A 12,057-nucleotide genomic window follows, 5' to 3' on the forward strand; every position below is an offset into this window, starting at 1 on the left:
TGTTCCTCTAAAGACCCAGTCTCATCTGCTTAGGGAAGCAAGTTTATTTAGTAAGTCAGAAATTTAATTGGCCAAATCTTGATGTCAAATAAAACATATCTCCAGTTTATGTTTAAGACCAAAGAACCTTAATTCGTATTCTCTTTTAGAGAAGAATCTTAGATGCAATATAATTTTGGGATGTATTATGTCTCTCCTCCCTGTACCTTCCAAGCAAAACATCTTTTCCATGTCCTTACTGTTGCCTCATATTGCTCCAGTAACTGACAGCCTTTCCTTGAATAATTAAAAATGAAAGGATCACAATACAAATATGATGAAAGAAATATTCAGCTAGCCAGTACTTACCAACTACTTGCTTCTGTAACATACCCAGGTAAATGTTTTGGGGGATAACGAAGATCATCAAAACATAGCTCATACTCTAAAGAACATTATACATTAGGAGTGAAGACAATTCACATATATGGTTATTTTAAGGAAAAATATGATGAATGTTATAATGGCAATTATAATAGCTTACATATGTATATACTTACCAGACTACAAACTGCTGTCACAGACATTATCCTGTTTATTCTTCATAGTAACCCCAAATGTAGAACAAGTATCAGGTATCAGATGACTCATTTTCAAATTTCAGAAGTGAAATGCCTCAGAGTCACAATACCAGTAGGTTGGTTAGTCAGTTTAGTTGGCATCTACTTGCATACCTGGCACACAGCATGATGTAAGTGCTGGCTGATTCTTACCATTTTTAACCATGTGCTGAGATAGTGTGCTGAGCACTGTTCTTCCTACTGAGGCATAAGGGTCAATGAGACAAACTGAATCCTTGTCTTGAAGAGGATAAATCGTGGATCCATAATGTAAACCTAAATTTCTCACTTTACATTTTATTGTTTCTTTTATTTCATGAAATACTAAAATACAGTACTTAGGCAACGTTGAGGATGGAGATTATAGGGGTGGTTATGAGAGGTCTAATGGAGAGAGGTTTCTTTTCCTACCAGCAATTGACCTTTTGATTGTACCATGTTATTCATATTCCCTTTTGGATTTTTTCAGGTACGCAGATTTTCTGAAGCATTCTTTTGTTTTGAACATCCAAGAGAAGCTGCCATTGCATACCAGGAACTTCAGTGAGTAGAGCAGATCCATACTTAAAATGATTTCACCTCCTTTTATGTAAGATACCTATCTCAGAATTTATCACATAGAATATATGTGATTTATAATAGAAGAAATTAGAATTTAAAGTTCAGAAATTCCCTATTTCAACAGTTGGGTTTAATTTTATGAATTACATCATGGAATACCCATATCCTATAAAGAAGCATATTTTCCTATTGTCCACACCCCCTATATCAGACTTCCTAGAACCTTGGTGGTCCCATACATCTCTGGTTCCAGCCTTGTATCTTTATTTTCACAGGTCAGAATCTCTTACATTCATCATTATATGTTACAGATTTTCACCAGTGATCTGACTGACACTGCCTTTTGTTATGTAAATGATTTATAGTAAAATACCCAGAATAGATGCCTTCCTACTCAGTATGTTTAGATCTGGTTTTCTTTGGCTTTAAAGAATGTTTTGAGAATGTTATGCTGAGCAAAAGAAGTCAGACATAAAGAGTAAATATATGATTCTATTTGTATGAAGTTCTGGCACAGGCAAAAACTATGGTGAATGAAAAAAAGAGCAGTGGTTGTCTTTGACTCGGGATGGGACTTTGACTAGAAAGACATGAGAGAACTCTGAGTAGATGGAAATATTCTGTATCATGTATCCATTTGTCAGACTCATAGAGCGAAAATTCATATATTTCAAAGAATGTGAATTTCACCTCAAGAAACTGGAAATAATAATAGAGTATGGGGCATGGACAGGTGTAGATAAAGCAAGAAAAGCAAAATATTAATTGTTGAAGCTGAGTGATGGGATTTATTACACTATTCTTTTAATTCGTTTGAAATTTTCCATAAGAAAAGCCTTTTTTTTTTTTTAAGTATTATGCATTAGGGGCACCTGGGTGGCTCAGTCTTTAAGCATCTGCATTCGGCTCAAGTCATAATCCCAGGGACTGAGCCCTGCATTGGGCTCCCCACTTGGTGGGAAGCCTGCTTCTCCCATCTCCCACTCCCACTTCTTCTGTTCCCTCTCTGGCTGTGTCTCTCTCTGTCAAATAAAAAAAAAAAAAAGTATCATGCATTAGAAAGTTATCTACCTTGTTTAAAATAGCTGTTAATGGTATTTACCAATATAACTTAAGTACACCAGTAGAATGGAATATATTTTTTCCAGTAGTATCATCAGTCATTAGTAGGCAGTTGGAGCTTTTGACATTTCTCTTATATGCTATTCCCAGCAAATTAGTAAATTCAGACATTAAGCATAAATGACTCATTTTGAAATAACATTAATATATGTAGGAGAATATAATAGATATTTGTTTATCAACAAACCATAATTTTATAAGTCAACTATTTATTGTCAACGAACCATAATTTTCATTGTAGCTGTTTTTATCTCTGACCAAAGAGCTCTTTCCTAAGGAGGTTATATCTTGAGGACTGCAAGAGGATAGGAATGGTCAGGGAAAGAAGAGGAGAGGGCGGAGTCTCTAAAGTAGAATTCAGTATAATTTTTTTAAATTATAGTCTGACATAAATATTTTTCAGTGCTCAGAGTCATCTGCAGATGTGCACCGCCATCAAAAATACTTCCTTCTGCAGTTCTCTTCCACCTCTGCCTATTGAATGTAGTGAATTAGATGGAGATCTCCATTCATTACCTATTATCTTTGAAGATAGGTATTTAGATTCAGTTATTGAAGGTAAGTATAATCTAAAATATGTAAGTAGTTTGTGTCATTTGCTGTATATTCTTCCTAATATATATAAAACCCTTCCCTAATGTGGGGCCATTTTTCCCCTCCAATTTTATTTATGTTTGAGGATATTAGAAGGTTGTAGTCAGTAAATGTAGTCTTAATTTGAGTTCTCACACCTTGTTTTAAACCTGAATCTTTTTTTCTTTGGATAAAAGACTTAGATGCACCCTGGATGGGAATACAGAATCTTCAGAGATCAGAGTCCAGTAGAATGGATAAATATGAGACTGAAGAAAGCTCTATAGCGGGACTTTCTAGCCCAGAGTTGAAAGTCAGACCTGCTGGTGCCTCCAGTTTTTGGTATGCAGAAGGTGAAAAGCAGCTAACAAAATCTCTAAAAGGAAAGAATGAAGAATCAAATAAATCCAAGGTTAAGGTTACTAAGCTCATGAAAACAATGAAGCCTGAAAACACCAAAAAAATTATAAAACAGAACTCTAAGGATTCTGTGGTTTTAGTAGGCTACAAATGTTTGAAAAATACAGCATCAAATGATCTCTTTAAATGCTTTGAAGGCAATCCTTCGCATAGTCAGAAGGAAGGTCTGGATCCCACAATATGTGGATATAATTTTGACCTAAAGACCTACGTCAGACAGACAAGCCAAAAGGAAGCTAGCTTTTTGCCAACAAATACAGAGAGAACTGAAAAAAAGTCTCCAGATATTGAAAATATGCAACCAGACCTATTTGATCCTTTGAACTCTGGCAGCCTAAATCTTTGTGCAAATTTGTCCATTTCAGGTAAACTTGATATCTCCCAGGATGATAGTGAAATTTCACAAGTGGAACACAGTGTGGCATCCAGAAGTTCATCAGACGATTGCCCTGATCATCAAACAACCCCATCTTCAGGAGCTAGAACAATTGAAGTAAAGCCCTGTGATAAGGATCCTTTCAGTGGAGAGAAAATAACTGTTAAAATAGGACCTTGGACAGAGCTTCGACCAGATGAACTATTTGTGGATAATTTACAACTCCCCAACTTTGAGTCCTTAGAATCTAATGGTAAATCTAAATCTATAGAAATAACACTTGAAAAGGAAGCTTTGCAGGAAGCAAAGTGCTGTTCTATTGGAGACTCATTAGCTAAGTTAAGAAGTAACCAACCTGCTTCTGCAAAAGAATATCATGTTGTAGTAAGTGGAGATACAATTAAGTTACCAGATAATAATGCCACGTATGCCTCATCTAGATTTTCAGATTCAGGTGTTGAAAGTGAACCAAGTTCTTTTGCAACACATCCAAACCCTGATGTAGTATTTGAAACTGTGCAAGGACAAGGTCCTTACAATAACGAAAGATTATTTCCTCAGCTTTTGGTGAAACCTGATTGTAATGTAAAATTTTCATTAGGAAGTCATTGTACTGAGAGTACAAGTGCTTTAAGTGAAATACAGTCATCTTTGACATCCATAAACTCTCTGCCTTCTGATGATGAACTGTCACCTGATGAAAATTCTAAGAAATCTGTTGTGCCTGAATGCCACCTAAGTGATAGCAGAACTGTGTTAAATCTAGGACCAGTTGAATTGCCAAAATGCGACAATAGTAAAAAATCAAGTATTATTTTGCAACAACAGAGTGTCGTATTTTCAGGGCATTTGGACAATGAAACTATAGCAATACATTCCTTAAATTCAAGCACTAAAGACCCTTTGCAATTTGTTTTTTCAGATGAACATACTTCCTGTGATGTGAAAAGTAGTTGCATCTCCAAACCTAACTTGGACACTATGTGTAAAGACTCCCAGAGTCCTGATAAATCTAGTAACTCTTCAGGGACAGCAATTACATTAAACTCAACACTGGTTTGTTTAGGTACCCCTTGTGCTGTTTCAGGTTCTGTTTCTACTAATACAGAAGTTAGAGAAGAGGAAACTGTGAAAAGAAAAAATGGCGATACCTTAAATCTCAAAGATATAAATTCAGAAGCCCAAACAGTTAAAAATGAAACTCACCTGGGTACAAATGATCCTCTTTCAGCCAGTCCTGATATGGTAAAGCAAGGGCTTGTGGAAAATTATTTTGGCTCTCACAGCAGTACGGAGATTTCTGACATATGTGCGGTTAGTTATAGCAACTCAGTTAGCCCTCAGAAGAAAATTTCTGAAAAAGAAATTAGTGATCTTCTTCAGGAACAGGGTAAAGAGGATGAGGAGGAAGAGCAGGATCAACAAATGGTTCAAAATGGGTATTACGAAGAAGCAGATTATTCAGCTTTGGATGAAAAAGTAAATGCTCACTATACAAACAGAGATGCACTAGAAGAAAGACTTATAAATTCTGAAAAAATAAACAGTGACTACCTGAAGGATGGTGTAAATATGCCTGCTGTCTGTACTTCTGGTTGTTTGTCCTTCCCATCTGCACCACGAGAATCTCCTTGTAGTGTTAAGTGTTCTTCTAAAAGTAAATTTGATGCCATTACAAAACAGCCATGTAGGACTTCTAACAACTTCACTTCATCAGTTTCCTGGTATGAGAATTCACCAAAGCCTCAAATTCAAGCGTAAGTAATGGAGCACCATAACATGTGCTACCAAATGTATGTATAAAAAAATCTATCTGTATCTATGTCTCTGATAATCTATTTCATGTTTTCTGGTTTCTGTAATACAAAAAGTGCTTCTTTGATTACCTTTCTAAAAATGGAGAAATGAATTCAGTGTGCTCTTTGAAGACCTGTAGTTCTCCATCTGTCTTGTTCTATAAGCTAGACATTTTGATACAAATTTTCCATCAGTGGTTATGTTAGATGTATGGAATAACTGGGGTTAAAACTCTTATTTTCATCAGTACCTCATTTCTCCACCATTAACTCTCAGATGGGTTAGGTTCTGCCACAAGTACATGTGGCAATATTAGATAATGAATAATAAATTAGTAGAAACTTGCTCCACCTACCAGACCCAGGTTATCTCAGCTAAATCTGTGGTTTCCTGGCTCGATATTTCATGGACCAGTTCAATACTCAGAAAAATTTTGAGGATGATAGAGGTTTATTAGCATGGCACTGGTTCTCAAACTATTCTACTACCTTATTCCAATTGGAATTATAATCCGTAGAGTGAAAGATCTAGGCATGTCTATAATAGATTTTCCAAGTTCCTAGATTATTCTGATTTCTATATATAACTAAGACCTCATAGTGCCCACAGCTAGTGAAACCGATGAGGTGATAATGGCCTATTAAAGAACTGTAATATGCTAGAAGACTGAAGGTTATACCACCTGCTGGCTACCTCAGACTTTTCTGAGTTATTGATAAGAACAATTTATGTCTTCATCCAGAGTACCCTACTCCATTTAGTAGAATTCATCAGCTTCCGTGAGTTTTACTTTTATCATTTCAAATGATACAGTGTTAAAATTGTTAATAATTTTTGATGTTTGCAACCCCAAGTTGCTTAGACTTGTTACTCATTCAAAATGAGTATACGTCACCAATTATATGTAGTCATATCCCCCTCCTGGTTCTGTTCCTTTCTATTGGTATTTCTAGAGGAAAAATAGAAATAACTTAATAACTTAGTAGATTAATAGTTTAATCTACTAAGAACTGTAACTACCATTCTCAGTGTTACACTTTAGGTAGACTAGCTCCTTACTTTCCATTTATGTAAGATTAAAAAGCACATATTTTCATTATTTTAAAACCAAAGATTACTCTTCTGCTGTTTCCTAAATTCAGCATGTTGTCTTTTTCATTCTAAAAACTGAATATAAAACTTAGTAAGGAGTATCTCTTATAATATTTTGCTTCAGCTTCCTCCAGGCAAAAGAAGAATTGAAGCAACTTCAACTCCCTGGGTTCATGTACAGTGATGTTCCTCTGCTGGCATCCTCAGTCCCTTATTTTAGCATGGAAGAAGAGGATGGCTCTGAAGATGGTGTACATCTCATTGTCTGTGTACATGGTTTAGATGGTATGTCCTGTCTGTGGATAAAACCCATGGCAACTCAATATATTTTCTTTTCATCTAGTTTAACTTAATCTTTGACTGAAAATATTTTAAATTGGTTAAATCTTAAATACATTCTAAAACAAAATATGCTTAACTTTGCTAAGTATAATGTTATATTTCCTTTTAAGTAAATTTTCCTTGGAAATGACATCCATCCATATACTAGCATTTTATTTCTTTTAACTTTGGGTTTTTCTGTCTTCTATTGTTGGTTTTCTCAGCAGTCACCTCATGGCAATCATTTTGTCTCCCTTTGATAGTCAGTCTGATGCCCGTTTAGTCTGAAGCTTTAAACCTTATGAGCTAGAGAAATCAGTACTAAGAATTGAAGATTTACTAATTTATTAGGGTACAATTTAAATCCTGAATACCTGGCTTTAGTGCTCTAGTTTTGTGGCAGCTATTTTGGTTATTCAACAGACTGTTTTTTCTAGATTAGGAACTATGTTAGAAAATGCCAAATACCTTTAGACTAGCATATTATTACTACATTATGATATAAATCTATAAGAAGAAATTGAAGAAAGATTTTTGTGGACATAAAAATACTAAACACAGATCTAAGCTAGTAAATTGTTATGAAATTGAAGATTTTTTAAAATTTTTAAAAGATTTTATTTATTTATTTGAGAGAGAGAGGTAGTGAGAGAAAGTATGAGCAGGGAAGAGAAAGAGAAGAAGGTTCCCTGTGAGCAGGGAGCCTGACGCAGGGCTTGATCCCAGCACCCAGGGATCATGACCTGGGCCAAAGGCAGAAACTTAACTGACTGAGCCACTTCAGGCTCCCCTGAAGATTTTTCTTTAACAAAAGAACTTGACTCTCCAGGAACAAATGGGTTTTAGAAGGGAGGAGGGTGGGGGGGTTGGGTGAGCCTGGTGATGGGTATTAAGGAGGGCACGTATTGCATGGAGCACTGGGAGTAAAACGCAAACAATGAATCATGGAAAGCTACATCAAAAACTAATTGTGTACTGTATGGTCACTAACATAACACCCACACACATACACACACACAAAGAAGAACTTGACTCTCAAGAAATAAAATTATCTCAGGGTGCCTGGGTGCCTAGTTAAGCATCTCTCTTCAGCTCAGGTCATAATCCCAGGACCCTGGGTTTGGCCCATATTGGGCTCCCTGCTTTTCTCTCTCTCCCCCCTGCTTGTGTGCTCTCTCTCTCTCTCTAATAAAATAAAATCCGTAAAAAATAAAAGAAATAAAATGTCTCCAATACTAACCTCTTCCCCTGCAAGTAATGAAATTTTCAAAGGATTATCACCCAAGAAAGATTTCTTGGCCCAGTAGAATCTCTGGCATATTCTTCTTTGAAATTTTTAAGAAATACGTTACTTATTGTTATATAATTTGTTATAGAAATTGTTCCAGAATAATGGGAAAAATTATGGAATGCAGCTCATTTTATTCTTTGAAGTTAACCTAACTTTGTTACCAAATCTGGAAAAGATATCACACCCACATCCCAAAGAATAGCTGGCCAATCTGACATAAATACAGTTAATAATACTCTAGCAATATTGCAGAAACAAGTAAACAGATAAGTAAATAACAAAATTTTTAATGGTCTCCAAAAACCTCTAGCAAGTTGAATCAATGTATTAAGTCACTATAACAACTAGGATTTAATTCCCAGAATGCAAAGGTAAATATATGTGAGGAAATTTATTAATAAAATATACCTACATCCACTAATCAAGTAAGAAACTATTGATAAAATTTTTACAATTAAGCACCAAACTAAGTTTTAAATAGCATTTATTAATGTGACTTATTCAATGTGATTACTAATGCAATTTATTAATGAGATTAAGCATATACATTCTCAGCCAGTGGAAAACATTTACTTTGTAACACTAGTGATGTTCCTTATAAAATCAGGAATAAAATAATTATCTTTATTAATGCATGAAATACCTAAAAGATATAAATATTGGAAGGGTAAAGTAGAAACTCAGCAATTGATAACATGTTTATATTCCTAATTAAACCGAAAGGAATTAACCAAAAAGCCACTAAACTAATTTTTAAAGATAATAATTTTTTAATTTATGTGTTACATCTAATACATTTTCAATATTTATAGATATCTTTTAAGTTGTAATTAAACTTCTTTAAGTTATTTAAATGGAATTATGTTTCTGAGCCAAAGGCAGGTGCTTAACCAATTAAGCCACCCAGGTGCCCCCTGGAATTTTTTTTCTATTCAACTATTACAAAACCATGAAAAGAAAGTGAACAGGCCCAGGGGAATTCTACCAAACATTTAAAGAATTAATTCTTATGCTCCTGAAACTGTTCCAAAAAATAGAAATGGAAGGAAAACTTCCAAACTCATTTTATGAGGCCAGCTTCATCTTGATCCCAAAACCAGAAAAGGATCCCATCAAAAAAGAGAATTACAGACCAATATCCTTGATGAACACAGATGCGAAAATTCTCACCAAAATACTAGCCAATAGGATCCAACAGTACATTAAAAAGATTATTCACCACGACCAAGTGGAATTTATTCCAGGACTGCAAGTTTGGTTCAACATCCGCAAATCAATCAGTGTAATACAATACATTAATAAAAGAAAGGGGGCGCCTGGGTGGCTCAGTGGGTTAAAGTCTCCGCCTTCGGCTCAGGTCATGATCCCAGGTCCTGGGATCGAGCCCCGCATCGGGCTCTCTGCTCAGCCAGAGGCCTGCTTCCTCCTCTCTCTGCCTGCCTCTCTGCCTATTTGTGATCTCTGTCTGTCAAATAAATAAATAAAATCTTTAAAAAAAAATAAAAAATAAAAAAATAAAAGAAAGAACAAGAACCAAATGATACTCTCAATAGATGCAGAAAAAGCATTTGACAAAGTACAGCTTCCCTTCCTGATCAAAACTCTTCAATGTGTAGGGATAGAGGGCACATACCTCAATATTATCAAAGCCATCTATGAAAAACCTACCGCAAATATCATTCTCGATGGAGAAAAACTGAAAGCTTTTCCCCTAAGGTCAGGAACACGGCAGGGATGTCCATTATCACCACTGCTATTCAACATAGTACTAGAAGTCCTAGCCTCAGCAATCAGACAACAAAAAGAAATTAAAAGAATCCAAATCAGCAAAGAAGAAGTCAAACTATCACTCTTTGCAGATGATATGATACTATATGTGGAAAACCCAAAAGACTCCACTCCAAATCTCCTAGAACTTATACAGGAATTCAGTAAAGTGTCAGGATATAAAATCAATGCACAGAAATCAGTTGCATTTCTCAACACCAACAAGACAGAAGAAAGAGAAAATAAGGAGTCAATCCCATTTACAATTGCACCTAAAACCATAAGATACCTAGGAATAAACCTAACCAAAGAGGCAAAGAATCTATACTCAGAAAACTATAAAGTACTCACGAAAGACATTGAGGAAGACACAAAGAAATGGAAAAATGTTCCATACTCATGGATTGGAAGAACAGATATTGTGAAAATGTCTATGCTACCTAAAGCAATCTACACATTTAATGCAATCACTATCAAAAGCCCATCAATTTTTTTCAAAGAAATGGAACAAATAATCCTAGACCAGAAAAGACCTCGAATAGCCAAAGGAATATTGAAGAAGAAAGCCAAAGTTGGTGGCATCACAATTCCAGACTTCAAGCTCTCTTAAAAGCTGTCATCATCAAGACAGTGTGGTACTGGCACAAAAATAGACACATAGATAAATGGAACAGAACAGAGAGCCCAGAAATGGACCCTCAACTCTATGGTCAACGAATCTTCGACAAAGCAGGAAAGAATGTCCAATGGAAAAAAGACAGCCTCTTCAACAAATGGTGTTGGGAAAATTGGACAGCCACATGCAGAAAAATGAAATTGGACCATTTCCTTACACCACACATGAAAATAGACTCACAATGGAAGAAGGACCTCAATGTGAGAAAGGAATCCATCAAAATCCTTGAGGAGACCACAGGCAGCAACCTCTTCGACCTAGGTGCTACAACTTCTTCCTAGGAACGTCGCGAAAGGCAAGGGAAGCAAGGGCAAAAATGAACAATTGGGATTTCATCGAGATCAAAAGCTTTTGCACAGCAAAACCAAAAGACAACTGACAGAATGGGAGAAGATATTTGCAAATGACATATCCGATAAAGAGCTAGTATCCAAAAGCTATAAAGAGCTTAGCAAACTTAACACCCAAAGAACAAATAATCCAATGAAGAAATGGGCAGAGGACATGAACAGACATTTCTGCAAAGAAGACATCCAGGTGGCCAACAGACACATGAAAAAGTGTTCCACATCACTCGGCATCAGGGAAATACAAATCAGAACCACAATGAGATACCACCTCACACCAGTCAGAATGGCTAGAATTAACAAGGCAGGAAATGACAGATGCTAGCAAGAATGCAGAGAAAGGGGAACCCTCCTACACTGCTGGTGGAAATGCAAGCTGGTGCAACCACTCTGGAAAACAGCATGGAGGTTCCTCAAAAAGTTGAAAATAGAGCTACCCTATGATCCAGCAATTGCATTACTGGGTACAAACGTAGTGATCTGAAGGGGCACATGCACCTTAATGTTTATAGCAGCAATGTCTACAATAGCCAAAGTATGGAAAGAACCTAGAGGTCTATCAACAGATGAATGGATAAAGAGGAGGTTGTATATATATATATATATATATACAATGGAATATTATGCAGCCATCAGAAGAAATGAAATCTTGCCATTTACAGCAGGGTGGATGGAACTAGAGGGTATTACGCTTAGTGAAATAAGTCAATCAGATAAAGCCAACTATCATATGATCTCCCTGATATGAGGAAGTGGAGATTCAACGTGGGAGGTTTGGGGGGTAGGAAAAGAATAAATGAAGCAAGATGGGATTGGGAAGGAGACAAACCATAAGAGACTCTTAATCTCACAGAACAAACTGAGGGTTGCTGGGTTGAGGGGGGTCAGGAGAGGGTGGTGTGGTTATAGACATTGGGGTGGGGGGTGTATACTGTGGTGAGTGCTGTGAAGTGTGTAAACCTGGTGATTCAGAGACCTGTACCCCTGGGGCTAAAAATATATGTTTATAAAAATATTAAAAAAAAAGAGGAGACCCAGAAATATGACTAAAGTCTCAGCACAATAAAATATATAAGAAATTTAAAAAAAAAAGTGAACAGGTTAAATCTGAATCT

General features: G+C 36.0%; 1 protein-coding gene across 9 annotated transcripts in view; it reads left to right on the forward strand.

The window, feature by feature from the left end:
- Positions 1-12,057, forward strand: part of FAM135A (family with sequence similarity 135 member A) — a 128,254-nt gene that overhangs the window by 93,601 nt on the left and 22,596 nt on the right. For 3 of the 9 annotated variants that reach the window (XM_082731295.1, XM_082731293.1, XM_082731294.1), the window contains 4 exons: positions 1,069-1,142; positions 2,686-2,840; positions 3,053-5,408; positions 6,665-6,825. In XM_082731295.1, the coding sequence (XP_082587421.1) occupies positions 1,069-1,142; positions 2,686-2,840; positions 3,053-5,408; positions 6,665-6,825 (2,746 nt within the window). The remainder of the gene's footprint in view (positions 1-1,068; positions 1,143-2,685; positions 2,841-3,052; positions 5,409-6,664; positions 6,826-12,057) is intronic. The other 6 variants (XM_082731297.1, XM_082731296.1, XM_082731301.1 and 3 more) reach the window with 3 other exon arrangements.

The sequence above is a fragment of the Mustela nivalis genome (assembly GCF_964662115.1).
Source record: "Mustela nivalis genome assembly, chromosome: 5".
Classification (NCBI taxonomy): domain Eukaryota; kingdom Metazoa; phylum Chordata; class Mammalia; order Carnivora; family Mustelidae; genus Mustela; species Mustela nivalis.